This window comes from Pelodiscus sinensis, chromosome 8 (genome assembly GCF_052426305.1).
Source record: "Pelodiscus sinensis isolate ZL-2025 chromosome 8, ASM5242630v1, whole genome shotgun sequence".
Taxonomy (NCBI): domain Eukaryota; kingdom Metazoa; phylum Chordata; order Testudines; family Trionychidae; genus Pelodiscus; species Pelodiscus sinensis.
In genome coordinates, this window is record NC_143059.1 from 59,893,759 (window position 1) to 59,917,535 (window position 23,777).

Genomic DNA, 23,777 nt, shown 5'->3' on the forward strand with positions numbered 1-23,777 from the left:
ACAGGTCAAAACATGAATTTCATATGTACCATTTACTTAGCTATGCTGCTATGTTCATTGTCACACAGTTGAAGCTATTTTTAAAAAAGTTACCTTGAAAATACAAACTGCTTCAATTTAAAGAAAACTCTACAGAAAAGATATTTCTGTGCATGGCACTTTACATATAGTTGGTGTTACAACCAAAGCAGTGGACTAAAGAAACTGTTGAACAGGATTTGCCAAATCTCGGTCTCTCTAGTATTAAAAATGTTTATCTTCCAAATACTTTGTGGGGCATGGAAGGAATGATTTTCTTAAGAGTGGCGGAAGCTACAGAAATGCTGTCAACCGTGGTGCATCAAAATAGAAGATAGACACATGCAAAATCAGTTATTAACATGTCAGTTTTGCAGATACTATCAAAGTCTCTGCTGTGATCCTCCAGATTTTGTAAGGAGTCTATTCCTGCTGTGACCTTGTAACTACTATTTACTTACACATGTCCATCAGTAGTGAACAGTCTCTGGTAAGTCTAGTAATTCTTTCTGTATCTTTCTGCATTATAACAGTTTACAAAAATTAAAATTTGGCTCTAAAGACACTTGTCATATTGCTTAGGAGCTCATTTTTCATTAGCAGGTTATATACAGACATCTTGTCTCCTTGAGTGAAAATGTTTAACCTGCCTGTTAGAAATTATAAATACGCTAGGCATTAATTGAATGTTGCTTTCTTAGCAGGTTGGTATATTCTGATCACCTTCTTTCCATTTCTTGGTGTGTGCAAACCAACAGCACAGAAGAGAATGAGATAGTTACCATATTGTGTTGCAGTAAATCATGAATTTATTGGAGATTACTTTTCATTTTATGTAATCTTAATGCATAATTATCAACAAAGCAATACTTGATTTGATTCACAGCATTTCCATACTTTCTGACCATACTATTATATATGCTTTACAAAACCATATGTAAACAGAGTATCTGCTGTAATACACAAAACATCTGCTGATACATGTAAGAAGGCACATTTTCATTTACAAACAAACTACACATACACAACACCAGATAAAAAACATCCTTTAATTTTTTTGTTGAATATTTACTTTAGAAGTTTGATTTTTCTTGGTCCAGACAAGTATATTGCCTAATGCAGTTCTTTCATTGTATTAGATTTTATATCCTCAAATAAGCAGCGGTATTAATAATGAGCTGTTGCTTTTTCATTATTTTGACTAAAAATTTATAATTTGACTTCATTTTCAAACAAATTTTATTATATATAAAATTTCTAGACATGTAGGCAAATGGGAGTAAAATCATTTTTAGTAGAAGCTACTGGAGTTGAGTCCTTCAAGTAAGATGTTAAATGTAAATACTGTGGTACTGCAGTGATCTTAACTATTCATAAAAAACCTGAAATGAAGGTGAAAAATCCCTGAAATAGAATTGAGATGGCAAAGATCTGAAAAAAAAAAATTGTAAATGTCAAAGCTTCGTGCTGCTCTAACCCTCTTGAAAGTACGTAAATAACTTGAGCAGCAGATATCATACTCTTGTGTCCAGTTTTCCCAATACAAAGAATATCTAATTATTTAAGACCACGTTACAGGGCAAAAAAGTAATGGCAATGTCTTAACTTTGTTTTTTTGTATATTTACAGATCCTCAGCTGGCCCTGGTCTACACTAGGAAGTTATTTCAAAATAACAGGGAGTTATTTTGAAATAAGGGACTGGTAATTTCAAAATAACACCTGCTTTCCATGAGGAATAACACTTATTTCAAAATAGTTATTTTGAAATAGCAGCAGTGGAGCATCCATACTACCACTATTTTGAAATAACTACTCCCCAGAATCATTCAGAGTAATTACTCCCTGGTACTTCCTGGGGCTCTAAGTCGAGGTAGTGCATCCACATTAAGTGACCCTGCCTCAAACTAATTTCGAGGCTTCCCTGTAGAGGGGACATGTTATTCTAAAATAATTATTTCAAAATAACTCCCAAAATAACTTCCTAGTATAGACGTGCCCCTGGTGTAAATTGGCATTGATTTCTGTGGATCTACAATCTGTATTTATATCAGCTGTAGAGTTAGGACCAAATTTCACTCTGATACAACTGTTATCCCCAAAAGTGTGGGGAGGGGGGGAGGATGAGGTGGAGGATCATATGTATGTGGACAGATTGACTTATTTTTGTTGCCTAGAGCTATTTTAGATTAATAGTTAACAAAGAATGGCCTCTCGATTCATCCCTATATAACCAAAGTGAGTTCTTGACTTGATGTTTACCCAGTATTCCTTCATACATCTCATGGAAACCATAGTATTGCCTGTGTGAGAGAGCAAATAGGCAGTTTCTTTTAAGTCTAGAGACAATATCCTTTAGTGCATAAGCCAGCCAGGATCATTTTAGTTAGAGTAGTCCTATCCTTCAGAAAAACATTATTTTTTTTATCAATATGTCTGAAAATTTTTGTTTTGAAAAATAAAAGTTTATTTTCTTATCATATGGTCTCAATACTATCAATTTTATGGAGAGCTCACCTTTAGAATTGGGAGAGCTCTGCAAAGAAACCAAAATTGATGGTACAGTATGACCCTGAGCTGAGCAACTGGTAATAAAGTGCTATCTTGAATTAAGACTATCTTTTGTGGATATACTTCAGAGCACAGTAAATTTAAAAGAACTGAGAGTTGGATAGGTTGTATGTTCTTTGAACTTCACTTTTTTAGTAAGAGGAATAATTTATAATAGAAGCATTTTACTGTCAAGAACTTATTATGGAGTCTACACTGTGAAATCTTATGTCAATGTCCCTGAATAAAATTTAGAAAAATTATAATTTGGATTCAGATGTTTATATATATTTAACTACACAGTTAATCAAAAATATACTGTATAATAAAATTAAATACATAAAATAATGTTTTCAACACTATACAAACCTCTATAAAAGCTATTTTCTCTTTATAAGGCAGTTGGCAATCTGCATTAAAATAATGGGAAATAAATAATATACCTTTGGTTTCTTCACTATTTCACCATTAAAAGTACGGTATACCTAAAACATATTTCTGAATGAGCTGTTTCACAGGAATCACTGCATTTTGTACACCAAAATACTCAATATGGCTTTTTTTATTATTCATCACTTTCGGATTCTTCATCACCTACTGGGTATGACTGGATGTTGTTCTGAGTATACATTTTTGTTTTAAGGGAGCAGTTATGATCCATGAGTATTGCCTAAAAGAAAACAAAGCATGAATATTAGCATATCTGCTAAACATTTTAATGATGTCTACAGCTGATTGTTTTTCCACAAAAAAGCCACACAGCTTCAGCCACTGTTTTAGGGACTGATTCTTCTTTCATTAAAGTGAGTGGCAGAATCTTCACTGAGTTCAGTTAATGTAGGATCAAGGCCATAAAGATTACAGGTGAAAGCTTGACCCCCCCGCCCCCATTGAAATCAACGACAAAACTTCTATAGACATCAGTGGGGCCAGGACTGTGTAGCTAATTTGAAATGTGTGTTTGTTACAGATAGTAGATTTACAGCTACATTTTGCATCACTTGTGAATAATGTGAATCAAAATAAAGCAGAATCCCACTGCTTTAAGAATGGTTCTATACTGGCTCACTTGGTTTCACCATCTCTGATATCATAAAGCAATGTGGATAATCCACATTAGGGCTACTGATCATCATGTTATCAGTTGCCCCCTACACATGGAGAAATTTTTTTTCTGGTTTCAGAGACTTCTATTCTTGTACAATGGATCAAATTCTGTTCTGAAGGTACATCTGCACAGCATTTAAACACCTGCAGCTGGACTGTGTCAGCTGACACAGGCTCACAGGCAGTGGGGCAGTAAAATCGAGGTATAGACGTTTGGGCTCGGGTTGAAACCCAAGCTCTGTGACCCTCCGAGAGGTGAGGAACCCACGGCTTGGGCTCCAGCCCAAGCTCAAATGCTATGTTGCAATTCTATAGCTCCACAATCCTAGTCAGCTGCCATTAGCCAACCAGAGGGGATTAATTACTAAAGAAACTGGCAGCCCAAATAAAGCCCTGTAGTATCCTAATATGTGTTTTATTAACTGGAGTTGAGCCAATGAATTGCAACTGTAATATCAGCTCTTGACTGGGACTGGATGGCATTCACCCAAGAGTTCTGAAAGAACTCAAATGGGAAATTGCAGCACTATTAACTGTGGTTTATAACTTATCCTTTAAATCAGCTTCTGTACCTAATGATTGGAAGATAGCTAATGTGATGCCAATATTTAAAAAAGGCTCTGGAGGTGACCTGGCAATTACAGACTGGTAAGTCTAATGTCAGTACCGGGCAAATTAGTTGAAACTATAGTAAAGAATAAAACTGTCAGACACATGGATGAATATAGTTTGTTGGGGGAAAGTCAACATGGTTTCTGTAAAGGGCAATCATGCCTTACTAATCTGCTAGAGTTCTTTGAGGAGGGTCAAGAAACATGGAAAAGGGGGATCCAGTAGAAATAGTATGCTTAGATTTCCAGAAAGTCTTTGAACAAGGTCCCTCACCAAAGGCTCTTAGGTAAAGTAAGTTGTCATGGTATAAGAGAGAAGGTCTTATCATGGATTGATAACTGGTTAAAAGACAAGAAACAAGGGTAGGAATAAATGGTCAGTTTTCCGAGTTGTAACTAGTGAGGTCCCCTAAGGCTCTATCCTTGGACCCATCCTGTTCAACTTATTTATAAATGATCTAGAGAAAGGGGTAAACAGTGAGGTGACAAAATTTGCAGATGATACCAAACTGTTCAAGATAGTTAAGACCAATGCAGACTGTGAAGAGCTTCAAAAAGATCTCACCAAACTGAGTGATTGGGCAACAAAATGGCAAATGAAATTTAATGTTGATAAATGTAAAGTAATGCACATTGGAAAACATAATCCCAATTATAAATACAATATGATTGGAACTAATTTGGCTACAACTACTCAAGAGAGAAGCCTTTGAGTCATTGTGGGATAGTTCTCTGAAAACATCCACTCAGTGTGCAGCAGCAGTGAAAAAAGCAAATTGAATGTTAGGAGTCATTAAAAAAGGGATAGAGAATTAGACAGAAAATTTCTTATTGCCTCTATATAAAACTATGGTATTTACATCTTAAATACTATGTACAGATCAGAGCCGGCCCAAGTTACGGGCTGACCGGGCTACTGCCCGGGGCGCTCAATTTTAGGGGCTGTCGCGCAGGGCTGCCGGACCGGGCAGTGCCGGGCCCGCGCATGCGCCGGTGCCCCAGGCGTGGGGCCGTGCTCCTGGGGCGCATGAATGGCTCGGGCCAGCCCTGGTACAGATGTGGTAGCCTCATCTCAAAAAAAATATATTGGCATTGAAAAAGATTAAAGGACAACAAAAATGATTAGGGGTTTGCAACAAGCCCCATATGAAGAGAGTTGAAAAAGACTTGGACTTTTCAGCATAGAAAAGAGGAAACTAAGGGGGAATATGAAAGAGGTCTATTAAATCATGACTTGTATGGAAAAATTATTTCTTTTTCCATACCAGGATAAGTTATTTACTTATTCACACAATAAAATAACTAGGAGTCACCAAATGAAATTAATAGGCAGCAGGTTTAAAACAAAAGGAAGTTTTTCTTCACTCAGCGCACAGTCAACCTGAGGAACTCCTTGCCAGAGGAGGTGGAGAAGGCTAGAACTTTTAATAAGATTCAAAAAAGAGCAAGACAACTATTGATGGACCTGACCTCTATGAACCTATTAGCCAACGTGGGTAGGAATGGTATCCCTAGCCTCTGTTTCTCTGGAAGTGGGTGACAGGGGAGGGATCATGTGAAGATTACGTGTTGTGATCTCTCCCTCTGGGGCATCTGGTATTGACCACTGTTGGCAGACAGGATACCAGGCTAGATGAACCTTTGTTCTGACCCAATATGGCTGTTCTTATGACTGTGAGAACAGGGTTTGGCGGTCTGTTTATTTAATGCTAATATATAAAAATTCAAACAACAAATATAAAAATCCAGTTACTTCAGTGGCAGGTCAGCCAATTACCAACCTCTGACATCATATTCTATTGATAGCTTATGGCTTTTTATTAATCATGCAAAGTGAATAAAGGAGGAAATCTCCCTTTGTCCTTTTCATTAGAATTGAAAGCAGAGCAGTGCCAGTGACATGCAAAGAAGTTACTTAAAATGAGAATAGTGAACTATGAAGTTATTTGAATTATGGTAGCACTTATAGGCCCCAATCAAGATTAGGCTGTCAAGGTGCTGCATAAATATATAATTGAAGATCTTATACATCATAGTGAAATCCAGGTCTTGCTAAAGTCAGGGGGCAGATGTCCCCTAGATTTTAATAGATTATGATTTCTCTCCCCAGAACTGCAAAACAGCAATAGTTGCAAATGCATGCGTGTAAACACACCCATATTACTTAAGACTTTTGAGACTAAGGGATTCTGAATTTTTTGCATCAGAATAAATAGTTCTGTGAGAACTGCTCCAATCCAAAAGTGGTCTTTTACCCATAACATGACAGCTGAAACTAAGCTTGTTGTCTTCGCAGTGGGACACATTTTTTTAGTTCACCTGCACTACGGGCAGATAAAAACTAGCTTCAAGCACTCATAAATGAATAATGTTTTCCCTGTATATACTGTTCTTGCCCTAGGATAACAAACAGTCCTAGCAACGATGCTGTAATTGGCTTATGATTTCAATACAGCTACTTACTGACAAAAGAGTACAGGCAGTCCCCGGGTTACGTACAAGATAGGGACTGTAGGTTTGTTCTTAAGTTGAATCTGTATGTAAGTCGGAACTGGCGTCCAGATTCAGCCGCTGCTGAAACTGACCGCCAGTTCTGACTTACATACAGAATCAACTTAAGAACCCCAAGCGTCCCCAAGTCAGCTGCTGCTGAAACTGATCAGCAGCTGATTCCAGGAAGCCCGGGGCAGAGCAACTCTGCCTGGGGCTTCCTGTAGTCAGCGCTGGTCAGTTTCAGCAGCGGCTGAATCAGGACGCCTGGGGCAGAGCAGCTGGGGTGCTGCTGGGTTGCTCCAGTAGTGCCGCTCCTCGGCACTACTGGACCAATCCAGCAGCACCCCATCTGCTCTGCCCCAGGCGTCCTGATTCAGCCGCTGCTGAAACTGACCAGCAGCGGCTGAATCAGGACCAGAGCAGCTGGGGTGCTGCTGGGTTGGACCAGTAGCGCCCAGAGCGGCGCTGCGGGACCAACCGGCAGCACCCCAGCTGCTCTGCCACAGGCATCCGGAGAAAAGCCTAGTCTGTTGGGGGGGGGCGTACTAGCTGCGCCCCCCCCCACCCCAGCAGACCAGGAAGACACGGGCAGCGGAACGAGACGCACCGCGGTCCCGCCGCCTGGGTCCTCCGCGGCTTTGCTCCCCGTCTCCCTGGTCTGCTGGAGACCAGCAGACCAGGGAGACGGGGAGCAAAGCCTCTGAGGACGCCGGCAGCGGGACAACCGCGGGGCGTCTGGGCTGTCCCGCTGCCGGCTTCCCCCGCGGCTTTGCAAAGCCTCGGGGAAGCAGGCAGCGGAGCAGTCCAGGCGCGCCTGGGCTGCCTCGCTGCCCGAGCCCGCCCCCCGCAGCTTTGCAAAGCCGCGGGGAAGCCGGCAGCGGAGCAGTGCCCCTGGGCTGCCCGAGCCCCTCCGCGGCTTTGCTCTGCGTCTTCCTGGTCTGCAGACCAGGGAGACGCAGAGAAAGCCCCAGAGTACACGGGCGGCAGGACCGCGAGGTCCCGCAGTCCGTGTACTCTGGGGCAGCCCCGTTCGTAACTGCGGATCCGACGTGAGTCGGATCCGCGTAAGTCGGGGACTGCCTGTAATATACTTTTTGAAAAAAGGGAGGAGTTGTTTAACTGCTTATAGACAAAAGAGTCCTAAATAAACTGCAAGACAGTTAAAGTCAAATTAGTGTCAAGAATCGTCTTTTTGGTTTGTCCTGTTATCCCTGAGATTTTTTTAACCAGACTTTTGGAAAGACTTTGTATATCAAACTAGATAAATATAGCTCTAAGAATGTCTTGCCAGATACAGTATTAAAAGTCTCCCTCTGTTGAATTAGAAATTACACAATATATTTTTGAAAGGTTCAGTGAATGTTTTGCTCCCAAAAATAGTTCTGTTTTTTCTTGGGTTTGCACATTGCCGGGTATAGTTCATTCACAGATCAGTCTGTCATCTACATGCGTGCTCAGGGTCATAAGTTCACAAAAACAGAACTGAATGCCAAATCCCTGTTCTACTGAATATTAGTGGATGTAGTAGCTACGTTTTCCATTTTATTATGAGTGCTTTAAATATCAGACTTTCAATGGAAAAAGATGGTGTCATACCATATATCGTCATTAGTCTTGAATTTTTCAACCACATTGTAAGATGCCCCTTTTGATGTTAGCAGATCGGTCAGTGGAGAAGAATAAAAGGGAAATGGGACCAGAGAGAAGAAAAGTGCTGCTTGTGTATGTTATGCTTTAATTCAGTTTTCATTTTTCTTCAGTGTGGTTTTCAGTTTAACGTCAACTAAACTAAAAATTTGTATCTATCCTGGATTATATGAAGAATGTCATTTTATGGGATGAATAATCCATGTTTTATAAAAAAAAAAAATACACCTCAGTAAGTTTAAATGAACCTAACACCACTAACATGGGCAATTGTCCTCCTGCTCTAACTACTCCAGAGGTTATAACCTTCATTGATACCCTCCAACAATTAAACTTTATCCAGTTTTCTGAACTGAATCACTTTCACCAAGTATACTTCTTTCTCCAAACTGCATACTCCTCTGGCTCCTAGCTTATTCTTCCTTCCTCAGGTCCCTTTTGGGCAATGCTGGGTGTTTGGTTTTTTTCATAGTTGTAGCCAGGCTCTCCTGCTCTTGAAGTGTCTGAATTTTCTCTTCTTAGCTGGCTCCCTTTTTAATAGGAAACGTCCATCTTATGTTGCCTCTCATCAAATCTTCTACTGCCTTTCAAACATTTTCCAAGACACAAGCATCTGTATATAGCAAAGGCTGAAGTAAAGCTAAAGAGCTCATTTGGCAAAGTTCATATCTCTGGCAAACAACGGTAGTTCTTATTTATTTCTCATCCCCTCTTCCTACCACAATTACTGTACAAAATTATGGTTGCAGCCTAAAAAGGTCATGACAAGCAGTCAGTAGGAATCTCTTGGGAACCACCTTCAGACTGTTTACTCAATAAACAGTTGGCAGATTTTCTACAAGTATTTCATTTTCTATTCTGCCTGTACTAAATGTGACAGTCAGGCAGTTTAATTCTTACCTTCCAGAGAGATGCCACTGCACTTAGAACACACAGGCCCATGTATATTTACTTTTTTGCTATCCTAAGTGCAAAAGTGACTGCACCTGGCTTACTTAAGGAGTACAAAACCCTTGGGTGAGAGCCAGTGTTCTTCCAACTTGGGAAGGACCCAGGTCCCCTAGGAGGAAGTATTAGGCTATACCTGCAGTTCCATGGATCTTGGAAAGATGTTATAGCTAGTACTGTACTGTGTTTGCAGCATTGTTTGGGTGTTGGGACCAGAATACTGGTTGTTCTACATCAGCCATACTCAACCTGATGATGGGCCTGTATTATGACTCCTATGGTAGTCAGACAGCCGCATCTTCCCAGCCTCTTGGCACATAGCTGGAAGAGGCATAAGAGCAGAGCAGTACATCAGCTCCAATGGTAAGGGAATCTTCAGGCTGAGACTAAGCGAAGGAAAAGTATGTGACTGAAGAAAGGAGATGGCAGGATGGGGCGCAATAGGAGAGGGAGATATGAAGGGAAGGGAGAAGCCACAAATTTCAGTGAAGGAAGGAGAGCTGTGGAGGGCAAGAAGAACAGGAGAGCAGTGAAAGAACTAGGTGAACAAGAGGGCAGGAAGGAAACCAGCATCAACTGCCTTACAAAAAGCTAAGCTGCAAGCAAACAGAAGTCTGACGATAATGTTCATGATAAGATTAAGGCGTATGATAATGTGAACAAAAAGAAACGAAAGGAAACAAGAGAAGGCCTGTGGCTACAGACAGGAAGCGGACCAATTAACTTGTAAGGGTAGAGGTGCTGCACAAAGGAGGAATACATGGTTAAAGGATATTTTAAAGGGTATGTATATATTTCAATTAGATCCATTTGGCTGGCCCATGCCAGCTGATTCAGGCTCAGGTCGGGGCTGTTTAATTAGAATGTACACATTTGTGTTCCAGCTGTAGCTTAAGCTCTGGGATGCGCCTATCTCTGATGGGCCTAGAGCAGTGGCCTCCAACTTTTACACACCCAAGATCATTTCAAATGTCAGGGAAAGCCAAGATCTACCCCATCCCTTCCCCAGGACCCCGCCCCTTCCTTGAAGCCCTGTGCACTCCATTCCCCTCCTCTCCATCACTTGGGCTATGTTTACACTACAAGGTTTTTGTGCAAAAATAGCCGTTTTTACACAAAAACCCATGAGCGTCCACATCTCAAGCACGTTTTTGTGCAAGAAAATCTACAGTCAATCAACAGAATAGAGAACTTTTTGTGTGTAGGTATGCCTCCTTCTATGAGGCATAACTTCTTTTTGCGCTACAGCTCTTTTGCAAAAAGGCAAGTGTGGACACTCCGCAGAGGTTTCTTGCGCAAAAAGAGCCTATCCAAAAAAGCACAGGTGCTCTTATGGCCATTCTGTGAATGGACATCAGAGCTTTCTTGTGCAAGAGCATACACCTTTAGTGAAGCACTTTGAGGTGTGGACGCGCTTTTGCGCAAGAAGTTTTTGCACAAGAACTCTTCTGCAAGACTTCTTGCGCAAAAACCCTGCAGTGTAGATGTAGCCTTGCTGTCCCCAGCCCTACTCACTCTCACCGGGTTGAGACAGGAGGTGCGGGATCTGAGGTGGGAATGAGAGATTTGGGAGTGGGAAGGGGTGAGAGGCGCAAGCTCTGGGAGGGAATTTGGGTGCAAGGGGAGGTGGAGAAGGAGATACTGGCTCAGGGAGGAGGCTCCAGGCTGGAGAGTGTGGGTCAGATGGAGGGTTGGGGTGCTGAGAAAGCTGCAGACTTGTGGATATCAGGGTGCAGCAGCTTGGGTTGGGGTGTATGAGGGGCACAGGGGTTGGGTATATGATGGCCCCAGGGCACAGGTTTGTGGTGTGTGGATGGTGCAGGAGTGTTGTGGCACAAGACTGGGGATGTGGAGGGCTTAGGGCAGGAGGTTTAGGTGTATGATGGGCTACAGGTTGGGGTGAGTGGGGGGTGCAGGGGTGTTATGTTGCTGCAGCCAGATGGGGACTTGGCTTCAACAGGGGCCATGTTGGTTACGCTTCATTTTAAAATAAAAATTATGTCCAACACAAATCATTTCAACATGGTCTTTGTTTATGAAAAGGGCGGGGAACATTTTTTGGGCCAGGAGGCCACTGACACGCAAAAAATCAGTCAGGGACCACACAAGTGAGATGCAAAAAACCAACCCCTCTAAAAAAAAAAACCAACCCTCACTGATGTGGCACCAACTAAGACACCTCACTCCCCTGGCACTCCAGCTCCACGGTGAGGAAGGAGGGTAGGTAGGACTGAGGTTGAAGGCCTCAGGCCAGATTAACTCTTCTGGGGTTCCAAGGTTAGTGGATTTTTTGCCCCTCCCCAGGCTCTGGGGTGGGGCCAAAATGAGGGATCCAGTGTGCAGGACAGAGCTGCCAGTGAGTGGGATAGGCATGGTGGTACAGTAGGGTACAGGAGCAAGCTGGGGGTAGGTGTCTGGCCAGGGAAGAGGGAACAGGGACAGGGTGCTGGTGGGTGTCTGGCCAGGAGAGGGGCCAGAGGCAGTTTTGACAGGTACCTGGGGATCTCCAGGGACAAGTATCTCTTGAGAAGGATCTGCAGGCAGCGTTGGAAGACACACATGTGCAGCTCCATTAAGAAATCCAGCCACTCCAGATCCTCCACTGTCATGTCAACCCTCCCCTGCCCACCCAACCCTGCCTCCCTGGTGCACAGGTGAAGGAAGGCAAAACAAGACAAGAAATTGCGGGTGTTGCTGTGGGGAGGGGAGGAGCAGCGTGCATTTCCTGAGAAGCTGGATCTGGTGCGGAGCTGTGGGACTTCTCCCCACCCCCATCCTCTGCCATGAGAAGCCAGCTTTCACTCCAATTTTGCGAGGGGCAGGAGGCTGTAGGAGCAGTGCGGGCTCCTTGTTGCGGGTGGAAGGGAGAGGAAGGGCGGGGAACACTGCATCGAGATTGACTGGCAGTGCCTCTGTGATCAACCGGTCGATCATGATCAACTGGTTGGTGACCACTGTCCTAGAGCCTAGTCTTCAGCCCAAGCCTGAATGTCTACACCACAATTAAACATTCCCATGATCCTGAGTCAGCTGGCACTGGGTTTTTACTACAGTATAGACATGCCCAACAGTAGTCAGGGTTTTGGAACAATTTTTATAGTGGGGGTGCCAAGACACATTGACCCAAATTGTAAACCCCGCATAAAATGGAAACCACTTCAAGTCTGCGGGTGCAGCAGCACCTTGAGCAGTCCTAGTTTCAGCACCTATCCCTAGGCACCTATCCCCTAGGCTACGTCTAGACTGGCCCCTAATTCCGGAAAAGTCATGCAAAGCAGGTAAGTCAGAATAGGGAAATCCGCGGGGGATTTAAATATCCCCCGCGGGATTTAAATAAACATGTCCGCCGCTTTTTTTCCGGCTTGGGGAAAAGCCGGAAAAAAGCGTCTAGACTGGCGCGATCCTTTCAAGTAGGAATAAGAGATCCTCCGGAAAAGGGCTTTATTCCGGAGGATCGCGCCAGTCTAGACGCTTTTTTCCGGCTTTTCCCCAAGCCGGAAAAAAAGCGGCGGACATGTTTATTTCAAGTAGGAATAAGAGATCCTCCGGAAAAGGGCTTTATTCCGGAGGATCGCGCCAGTCTAGACGCTTTTTTCCGGCTTTTCCCCAAGCCGGAAAAAAGCGGCGGACATGTTTATTTAAATCCCGCGGGGGATATTTAAATCCCCCGCGGATTTCCCTATTCTGACTTACCTGCTTTGCATGACTTTTCCGGAATTAGGGGCCAGTCTAGATGTAGCCCTAGTATTCATGACAGAGGAATAAGCCATAATAAACATGGACTTGGTGAACCTCAACAAAACACTTTTCCAGAGTTAGGAGCAAACCTGAATTTGTGGTTTCCACACAGCCATTACACAGTTAGAGAACAACTTCTGGGCCCTCATTGCTCTGAGTTAAAGAAATGGCGCAAAAACACACATGGAGAGAAATTTTAAAATGCTATTGAGAGGCTCAAGAAATACAGTACCAGTTCCATAGAGTTACTACTCCGGGAGATGGGGCAAAAATGGCAGAAGATTCCTAGGTCCTTTCGTTTTCTGAATAATTAGTGCTAGAGAAGTATAAATAAGACATTGTTCATTTTACTGCAAAATAAGATTGTCTGCTTACCATTTTTTCTTCTTTGGCAGGTGGACTTCGAAGGAAAAAACACAGAGGAGCAAAGAGAATATCCACAATCCCTATAATTGTCATGAGCCATGGAAATCCAATTGCCTTGGCAATGGCACCACCAACAGAGGGACCTTTTGGAAGTAAAAAGCTCTTTCTAAATACTGTAAAATATGTAGAGTAAGCATTTGGGACAACAATACTTTTAAATACAAAATTCATGATCTAAAAATTCATATTAAAGCAGAATATGCTCTTGCATGCCAATCTTACAGTGACTAAAGTAACTGGAGATCGTATATTGTTTTAATGGGTATTTGCATCAGAACTCTAGTGCACTGTTTTTGCATCACATCTAAGTAAACAGGTGAGGCACAAGGTTCCATCGCACAGTGCACGGAGAAGAAGACAATGGAATCCTTTTTTTCTCCAGCAAGCAATGGAGAAGCCACTACTTTAGCTTCAGGTACTACAAATGCCCACATTCTGGGGACCTAACTAGCACCTGCCCTTTCCCAAACACCCTAGTCAACACTGATTCAGCTTATGCAGAGTGCAGCACCATGTCATACAGAGGGTATGGAATCGCCACAGTTTGTCAACATTCTGTTCCCCACCAACCTAATGGAAGTGGAATGACACCAGTTTGAAGTTTATAGAGCCTTCAGAACCTGGATATTTGCTCCAAACCATTTTATAGTATCTCTTTTCACTTCTATTAGGTGCATTAACAACAGGGAAAATTGAGCCCTTACCTAATGCAAACCCCATGCAGAAGGCAACATCAGCTATTGCATACACACTCCCATATACTGAAACATGACGCAGATCTACAAGGTAGCCCATAATTGGCATCATTGAAGAATCCACCATTCCTGATTATGATAAGGAGAAAATTATATTTCATGAAATAGCTTTTATTGTTCTCTCAATATAAATCAGCCTCATATGAGCTAAAAAGATGTAAATGAAACTAGAATTGTTAATTAAAAATGCTTTTAATAACATATTCCTAGAGAAAACAAACTATTCAATCCAGACTTATACATCTTTGCCTATGCCAATGAACATAAAGCACTGTACTAGTTTCAAGTCTGTTATTATTATGCTATACTTAACATGAATGATTTGTGAGCTTTTTTCACTGTGAAGTGCAAAAGCCACATGAGCTATCAGATCAAAAGCTGCATGATATTTATGGTTTATAAATATTACTGTAATTTCTACACTTACTAAAAGTCCTTTGTATTTACAGACACTTCATGATTACCTGCTGAATATCAAATTACTAAGCCATCTGTCAACCTCTTGTACCCTGTAATCATTAAAAACATCCCACTCGAGTTTCACAGCATGGCACATTATAAGCAAACCTATTCATGTGTACTATAACAGAAGGACATGTGTGTGTGTTGGGGGATTTACACTGGATCAGCAGTAAGTCAAGAGTGTTTGCTTCTATGTGAAACATCAGGTAATACTAAAATGCTGCGGGGGGAGGGTTGCTTTGTTTTTAACAGTGCATTGCCAGAATTCTGGGAAGAATTAAAAGATCCACTGAGGTCACTGGAGTTATTCTCAGATAACAAAGGTCAGCATGTAGCCCAATTGCTGAAAGTCTAGGTTAAAACCCCTAGGCTGTGTCTAGACTGGCAAGTTTTTCCCGCAAAAGCACTGCCAGCTGTCTACACTGGCTGCTTGAATTTCCGCAAGAACACTGATGATCTCATGTAAGAAATCAGTGCTTCTTGCGGAAATACTATGCTGCTCCCATTCGGGCAAAAGTCCTTTTGCGCAAAAGCTTTTGCATAAAAGGGCCAGTGTAGACAGCTCAGATTTGTTTTGCACAAAAAAAGCCCCGATCGCAAAAATGGCAATCAGGGCTTTTTTGAGCAAAAGCACGTCTAGATTGGCACGGACGCTTTTCCGCAAAAACTGCTTTTGCGGAAAAGCGTCCGTGCCAATCTAGACGCTCTTTTCCACAAATGCTTTTAACGGAAAACTTTACCGTTAAAAGCATTTGCGGAAAATCATGCCAGTCTAGACGTAGCCCTATAGTATATGCCTTAAAACTACTGCTGGTCTACAGACAAACCTGAGCCATAGTGTAACCTTTGGTGTTACCCATTCAGAATGGCAGGCAACAAAAAGAAGCGTTAATGTAATTCTTTGGTAATGTTCTTTTTCTAAATAAACAGCAAAATATGTACAGATAGGTAATGTTACTTACCAATGGCAAACCCAACCCCAAAATTTGGTGCTATGAGCCCATATATGTTTTTGGCAAATGGTACCTGCAAATTAAGTTTCAGAGAGTTACCGATAAGTGTGTCCCATTACATCTTGCTAATGGAATCGTTGACTTTTTTGCAAATAAATCCTCAAAACAATTAACTGTTTAGTAAGGCTGTATGGAGCAGTTTGTACAGAAATACAAATAAAACATTTGTAATTATTTTGCATGTTTATGTCATTAAATACTTATTGCATTTAATTACAGCATATAATAGTAGGCTGTTGATTAGGAGATAACTAAAAAATTATAGTTCCTATTCTTCAACTCATTGATCACCTCCCTGCAACATGATCAACACTGTCTAAAAAGCAATGTGAGTAGACTGCGCTCAGGATTGGGCCCTAAAGCTTATTCACAAATTGATGTTTAAAAATGTATTTTACAAGCAGAAACTTGAATAAAATCTCATAAACAAAATACATACTCAAAGTTAATATATACATTTTTAAGTTGAATGTGTAGTTCATTCTGCTCACATGTCAGCTTTTACTCACACATAAAATGCTTATTCCAACGATTATCATCCCACTTAGAGCACAAAGCCACCTAGCAAAAGAGATACAGTTACCTCTTACACAAGAAACAAATGCAGATTTGTTAGATATTCTGGAATTTTTCAATGCTATTTCTAAGATAGTAGAGCAGGATTAGGTAACCAAATACATAATATGATTTTTTTAAATGAAATATTCAGGTTAATAACATCTAATAAAATCTTATGATTTTAATTATCAAGCAATTGCCTGAGGAGAAACTGAAAATGCTATCGGAATATGTTGAAGGACTGTGGTTTTTTAATTAAGCATACCTTCCCATTTTGTGTGCAAGTACCCCAAAAATATTAGTTCCAATAAGATAAGAGACACTAGCTGGAATGAAAGCAACGCCTGCAAAATATGAAAAAAACATTTTATCAACAATGATTTCAGGGAAATGTTAGAAAAACTAATAAGTTCTGACACAGCAACTGTGATTAGAACAATCTAATGGAATCCTGGAGCCTGGATCAAAGCATTAAATATCCGGTTTGTTTCAGCCCTTTCATAGAATCTAACAAGATTATCCATCAACTGCAATACCATTGTGACACTTTGAAAAAGAGTCTTTTAGTATCAGCTATTAGAATCTCTGTATACGTGAGAGAGCAAAATTATATTCACAATAAACTTTGAGCCAAATCAAGGCCCATTTTGCATATCACTCCTCAGGAGCAGTGCAAAAAAATGCCCCTTTCTGGAGATGATATCATAATGCCAAAACCTAGTCCTTTGTTAGGCAGACAAAAGCTAAGAGTATATCTCAGTAATAGAAAAAGTTAAAAAAAAATCTTGAGAGCTCTCCTGTTTTTAAAAAATAATAATTTAGAAAGCTAATACTGTATAAGAAAGAAAATTAATCATCTGAGTCATTTAAAGTAATTTGCAGTTTGTCAACCAAACACTCTTACCACTGACCCTGCAATAACACCCACCTCTTCCTCTCAAAGCTACTTTGTTAATATCTTATAAACTGATGTTTAAAAATGTATTTTATGAGCAGAAACTATTACACGGATTTGTTGGCAAAAGACTTGCACAGTTCACAGACTAGGGCAATGGAATTTTGAATTTACACTAGCAACTTGTTAGAGGATGAGCTGGAACTTTAAGGGATTCAAGTGTGCCTGGTGATTCCAGTCTCTGGCTCCAGTACACATGAAGAATATGCTGTACTTTGTCCAGACATGTTTTATAGTCTCAGAGGGTAGTTGTGTTAGTCTGTAATTTAAAAAAAAAAGTAGTCCTGTAGCACCTTAGGGTATGGAACGAAGTGTAATGGTAGTTCGAATTAGAAAGCCTAATTCGAACTACCTACTCCGTGCCGCATGTAGCCGCAGGCACAGAGTCCGAACTACCGGGGATTTAAAAATAGCGGCGCCCAGCAAAATGCAAATGAAGCCCGGGATATTTAAATCCCGGGCTTCATTTGCAACTTCGATTGACTACATTAACCACCCTAGTTCGAACTAGGGTGGTAGTGTAGGCATACCCTTAGAGACTAACTATTTTATATATATATTAGTATCATGAGCTTTTGTGGGCAAAAACCCACTTCCTCAGATGGGAATCTGAGGAGTGGGGAGTGTAAGGCCCAGGGGCCACATTTGGCCCCCCAGTTTGCCTGGATCTGGCCTCAGAAGCTCAGGGGTACCCCTACCTCCCCATGGGGCTGGAGAATCAGCATGGGCTCTCCCTGTGGGGTGTGAGGCAAGCCTGGAAGGCTGGAGTCAAACAAGCCAGGGTCAGATCCAGCCCAAAGGCTCTGCCTGGTGGGGAAAGGCAGTAGTTCCATGTGCTGCTGCTCTCTCTCCCCCCAACTGCTGACTCTTAAAAGTAGATTTCTTCCCCTTCTGCATCAACTCAGCTTCACCCTTCTTTGTCCACTCTTTGCACAAGGGAGAAGTAGCACAAGATAGGGTAGTGTGCTGTGACATTTGTTCTTCATGTCATGCTGTCAGCCTAAGGGGCTTGTGTAGGTAGATATACTCGGTCTGTATCTAATGGTACTCTTATTGCTCATGACAAGTAGCACCTTTGTGAATGAGAGTGAGAATGATGTTTCCCTAAATGGACACTTGCACAGTATCTTTTTCTGAAGCATGCAGACAAATGCCAGAGTTGCTGTACTTCTTAGTGGCTGGCCTCCCCAAGACATTACTATGACAATAAAATTTAGAATGGTTTAGAGACCTAACTGCCTTTTCGTACACTGTCTTTGAGTTTCTTAGGAATGTTTAAGCTTAAGCCTATATTTTAACCACAATATTCTGGTAACATTTCTATCATAAATTCAGGGATAAAGTGGAATGAGTAAGACGACATTTAGGGGAGATTGTCCTTGGTACTTAGAGAGTTGAGTGGATGAGCGGGATGGAGGTAAAAAATTGCTGCATCATTGCCCCATGCACACAGCCCCTCAAATAACATAAAACATACAGATCTCATTCCAGGAACAGGAACTAGAGCTGTCCTTCACTGCTAGGAAGTGCAGGGAAGGGTGCACATTGTTCAAAGGCGTGGGAATATTTTTACTTAGTTTTATAATGAATATATCAGTTATTATACACCTATGTAAGATGTGTTTTGAGATGCTGACAGAAAATATGTGCTGGGCAAGAGTGTGCAGGAATTGGCAAAGTGAGATTTTTCTTTGCTTTAGATTATGACAAAATTTTCAGTGAGTCACAACCCCTCAGTTTGTCTATTGTGACTCATTGGCCAAGAAACGCTTGTTGGAATAGAGAAGTATCTATTCCAGAGCAATATTACTTGCATCTTACCCAGGCTGAGTGATAACCAGCTCATCTTTATCCAGATCCCTATCTCATTTAGAAACTGACACACAAGTGAGAGTACAGAACTTGGGTTTGAGCAGAGCTAGAGGGTGGAACAGGTCTGGATGGCATTTCCTTCATACCACCCTCTGGGGGCTCGCCTGGACACACCATGCACCCCATGAATGTTCCTCAATGTTCCCATAGAGGGGCAGTCCCCACAGTTGAGGACTTTTGGCATAGAAAAAAAATAGTCCCGCACCCTAAAGAATTTACATTTTAAGGGTCTGAACATGCCCTGCATGCCTCTTGGGCTTGGGATTCACCACTTGTGGAGCTGATTCCAGAAATCAGGCTCCAGTTAATACACACTAGTTATGTTTTAAACAAGAAAAGGGAAAGAGAGAGATGGGACAGGGCTAACAGTATAACAGTCATGCTGTTACTTAGATAAACTCTGCACACAACTTCTTGGTTCCTATTCATTAATTTTTAAAATATAAACTAACATTTAATGCCAACTGCCCCAACACTGCACTCTTAAGAGTGCAGTGTTGGGGCAGTTGGCATTAAATGCCAAGATACCTAATATTAATTGTCTGATTCCTTGTAGAGCTCACAGCAAAGGTTCTTAAGAAAGGACCTACAGGAGGAGAGCCTATTGTACTTCATGAATTTGTTCAGGGGCAACCTTCCATATACAAGAGGCAATAACTACTTACTAGTATCTTATGCATTCATAGATATACAAGCAAGGGGCGTCCAACATTTTCTTTAAAAGGTAATAGCAGAGGTTAATCAATTTAACTATGAAGATTATTTCTAATATTCAGCCAGGAGCTGAATGAGATAATTCTATCTCAGTCTAGTTTTGCCCCTTTGTACAAGGCTTAGTAATTCCTTTCTATCCTTTGTTTGTTCTGGCATTTAAACATTCTTCAAATAGCTGTATATAGGTGAGATAGAAGACCTAGTAACTGTCAAAGGCCACTTAGGAAAGAATAGTTGGACTGAAGCAATTCTATCACTCCTGATTATTCTAGAAGCTCTCTACCATTTCTTTATATGTTCCGAATAAAGAAGAACTAAAAACAGATGGTCTTATTCCAATGCAATCTCACCATGGCCTGACTCTGCCCTATGAGTCAGAGTAAGCATCCCAAAAAAATCATACTGGGCTTTACATATGACCTTCATATAATAAATTGGTATTTCATTGCTCTTTACTGTCACATCTAGGTGTCTCTTGATATTACTGCTTTTCGTGTTTCTTTCTCCCATAGGATAGCTACAATTTCCCCAGATACATTCACTGCTTTTTTTGTTCTTGGTCCTCCGCCAGGGTGAATTCTCTTTTATTTCCTGATGTTACTTCTAACTTCCACATAACAGAGGAATGCAGAACTGTTGCTGTGAAGTTATTGTTGTGTTTACTTCTTTTGCAACCAAATTGACAAGCATATTACTAGCCTGATAACTCAATGCAGGCCATGCCTAGCATTCTAGTCAATCACTTCACAGTCAAATAAATCAGAGTGGAATGTGTTCAGGTAATTCCCGTAACATACAACACTACCTCTTCTCTGGAGACAGCATATATTTTCTTGCCTGTATCATTCTCTCTGGTGTTCATAAACACAATTTAGAGAATTTTAGTAGCAGCAACATCTTATGATTAATCCCTCCACCCTGTTTACAATGAAAAAGCATGCTATTTTTATGTATAATAAATGGATAGCATTACCGTAGTCCTGTTGTGAGCTGAATTTATACATAATTCTACTTACTATAGGAGAACTTGAAAGTTAAAAAAAATTGTATTAAACTTAGCCAAGATTCACAGTTACCTATATAAGACAATGAGTATGCAGTGAAATACTGAATGACCAGCTTTTCTAAGTTTTATGGAGTATAAAACATCCTGACTTGGATTCTGAAGAAACTGCAAGATTATTCTTCAAACAACTAGACTCTAAATCATATAAAATTTATCATTTTTAAACTCTCCAGTTCAACATAAATTTTAAATACTTTCAGGTGTGAATGCCATTAAATCAGACAAAGACAAAGCATGATGGAATCCACTGTTTTAACATTTGGGAACAAAACTAGTATTAATTAAAACGGATATTCTGCTCCAACCAACCTTTATTCAAGTAGGAAGTTCTTAACCCTTCACATCAATAATAGTGGTTTTGGTTGAGGGAGGCAGATAAACAAGCAACACTCCACTGGATACAGTCTGTTTTCTTTTGTAAGGGAGGCTTTAAAAATCTCTATTCTTATAAATTAATGCTCTCACATTACAATATAGTACTCTTTATCATGGTTGATGATTTGGCAATCTCAATTATTGATGCCTAATTCCATTGTTGCTTCCTGAGAGTGCTTTTTTTAGAACTAAAGTTTGCATGTCATCTGTGGTGATGACTTACGTTTATATGGTTATGAGTGAATAGTATTGTTTATAGATAATAGTATTTGGGGTAATTACAACATGCCCTTCTATGTTATACTTCAGCTACTGCAATGAGCTCTGTGTTCACTATCGTTAAAACAAAGTTTGACTAGAAAATTTCCTTTTTTAATTAAAATGTCACATATTAACACTAAAGGAGAAACAAAGAATGTTACTATGTGATAACTCAAAGAATGTGAAGATATGTACTTTCAACTTCTTAAAATGGTAATTTAATAGATCAGATTAAGCTGTAAACTTTGACTGCATTACCCCACTCTGGAGCATCACAAAGTAATCAGATGCACTAGCCAGTTTCCACCACCTGCTACATGCATATGCTTGCGCATCTTTCTAAAATAGCCCCTGCATACATTCTCTCCTTCTACAGTATTTCCCCTCCCTGAATAGATCTGGTCCAACAAACAACTCCTGACTTTCAACGATGTGAAAAGAGAATCTAACTAATCATTTCACCTTCACAGACATATAAACAACTGTCAAACACAGCATGCTCTCTAGAAAGCAAACTAGCCCAGATAAATGAATAGGTAAATCAGTCCATATACTGTAGCTAATTTCCTCCTAATACAATTCCACTGAAATAATTTAAATAAAATAAAAGAGCTTGGGGGTGAAATCCTGGCCCCAATGATCTCAATTATAAAATTCCCATTGATGTCAGCAGAGCTGGGATTTTACCTGATCTTAAGAAATATCAGGAGTGCCGTGGAGAAGATCTATGATTTAATAGTAATAAAAAAAGATGAAAATCTTCAGACTCGGAGAAATCCTCCCAACTCGCCCTCCAATTTGGGTGCAGAATTTTAACAAACGCCTAGAGCTCCCTCAGCATTACTGCTATAAACTGGCAATTCTAGGATGTGTGAGTACTATATATAGCACAGCTGCTTATATAGTACTGCCAGTCTCAACCATCAAAACAATGAATGGAAATCCCACCCCTCACCATCATTATTGGCTTAAATCATGAGATGTTAATACAATAATCTTGGGGTTCTTTTTGTTTTCTAGGTTTTGAGCATTTATGGTACACTTGGGTCATATTTTCATACTTTTCTCTGTAACTACAAGAGCCAAAAATATTTTTGAAATGAAAGTTGAATATTTTTTATACTCACTGGTATTCACGAGCTGGGGCTTGAAATCAAACCTCAAATATTGCAACGCTCATACTGAAATCATGAGAGCTGGCACACTATTCCATCATGATGATATATAGATAAGGATTAAGTTTTTATTGATAACTGTTAATAAACATTGATTTCACTGTATACACACAAACTGATGAAAAAGTATTCCTATCAATGATAACCAAAATTTACAGGTAAGAAAAATGTTGTGTTATGTAAGGGTGAGACTTCAACATATGTTGACAGATTGTACTTTAATCATTATAAATCTTTAACTTTTTTAATCTCAACATCTACTCACTAAATAATTCTGACCCTCCATAATTTCCCATATCTTAAATGGATAAACATTTAAAATGCTTTAATAAAAAAATCTCTTATCCATTGAAATTATTTTAAATACAGAATTCTGCCTTGTGTTTATTTCACATACAGACAGCCACTAAATAGGTGTAATCACACAACTGAATACGATGTTGAACAAAAGCCTTCTGACAGAAATGATAGTCTTGCTGTCTATCATCAAAGCACCTCAGGAGACCACTGCTAACAAAACCACTCATGCTACAATATACTAGACTAAAATAAAATATATTTCATTGTACTTTACCAAGTTGCCATTTTCTTGAACACATGGTCTCCATCATCCAGATGGGCAATGCTGGTTCCAGCATAGCAATAGCCATGTTTGCAAAGCAAATGGATCCTTAAAGAGAGGAGGGGTTGGGGAAGGAAATTCAGGGATTATATAACTTGAATGTTAACACCAAAAGCTGAAGAAAGAAGGGCAGTGTTTATAGAAACGGTGCTCTTTGTAGCCCTGTTTGTCATACACCAAATATGGATTAACTTTAAATGCTGGAGGGAGGACCACGTAAGCCTCCAACTTCTTATTTATTTCAGTTCTCCAAGGAATTGTACAATAAAGGTTAAGCTATTTTCATAATGGGGTGGAGGGAGGCAAAGATTTCAGTGAGCTTGGTGACATTTAGAAAGTGCACTAGATCTGACTGTTATACAAATGGTAAGTTATAACTATAATCTTTTGGTCTTTACCTCTGTACTCTTGG

At 40.5% G+C, this 23,777-nt stretch overlaps 1 protein-coding gene across 3 annotated transcripts in view; it reads right to left on the reverse strand.

The window, feature by feature from the left end:
• Positions 1–1,053: 1,053 nt before the first annotated feature.
• SLC18A2 (solute carrier family 18 member A2) overlaps positions 1,054–23,777 on the reverse strand; it is a 57,933-nt gene continuing 35,209 nt past the window's right edge. For all 3 annotated transcript variants that reach the window (XM_006111379.5, XM_075935381.2, XM_075935380.2), the window contains 7 exons: positions 23,318–23,413; positions 16,591–16,669; positions 16,277–16,328; positions 15,717–15,780; positions 14,242–14,361; positions 13,487–13,620; positions 1,054–3,237 (listed from right to left, as the gene is read on the reverse strand). In XM_006111379.5, coding sequence (XP_006111441.3) covers positions 3,133–3,237; positions 13,487–13,620; positions 14,242–14,361; positions 15,717–15,780; positions 16,277–16,328; positions 16,591–16,669; positions 23,318–23,413 — 650 coding nt within the window. In that variant the 3' untranslated portion in view covers positions 1,054–3,132. The remainder of the gene's footprint in view (positions 3,238–13,486; positions 13,621–14,241; positions 14,362–15,716; positions 15,781–16,276; positions 16,329–16,590; positions 16,670–23,317; positions 23,414–23,777) is intronic.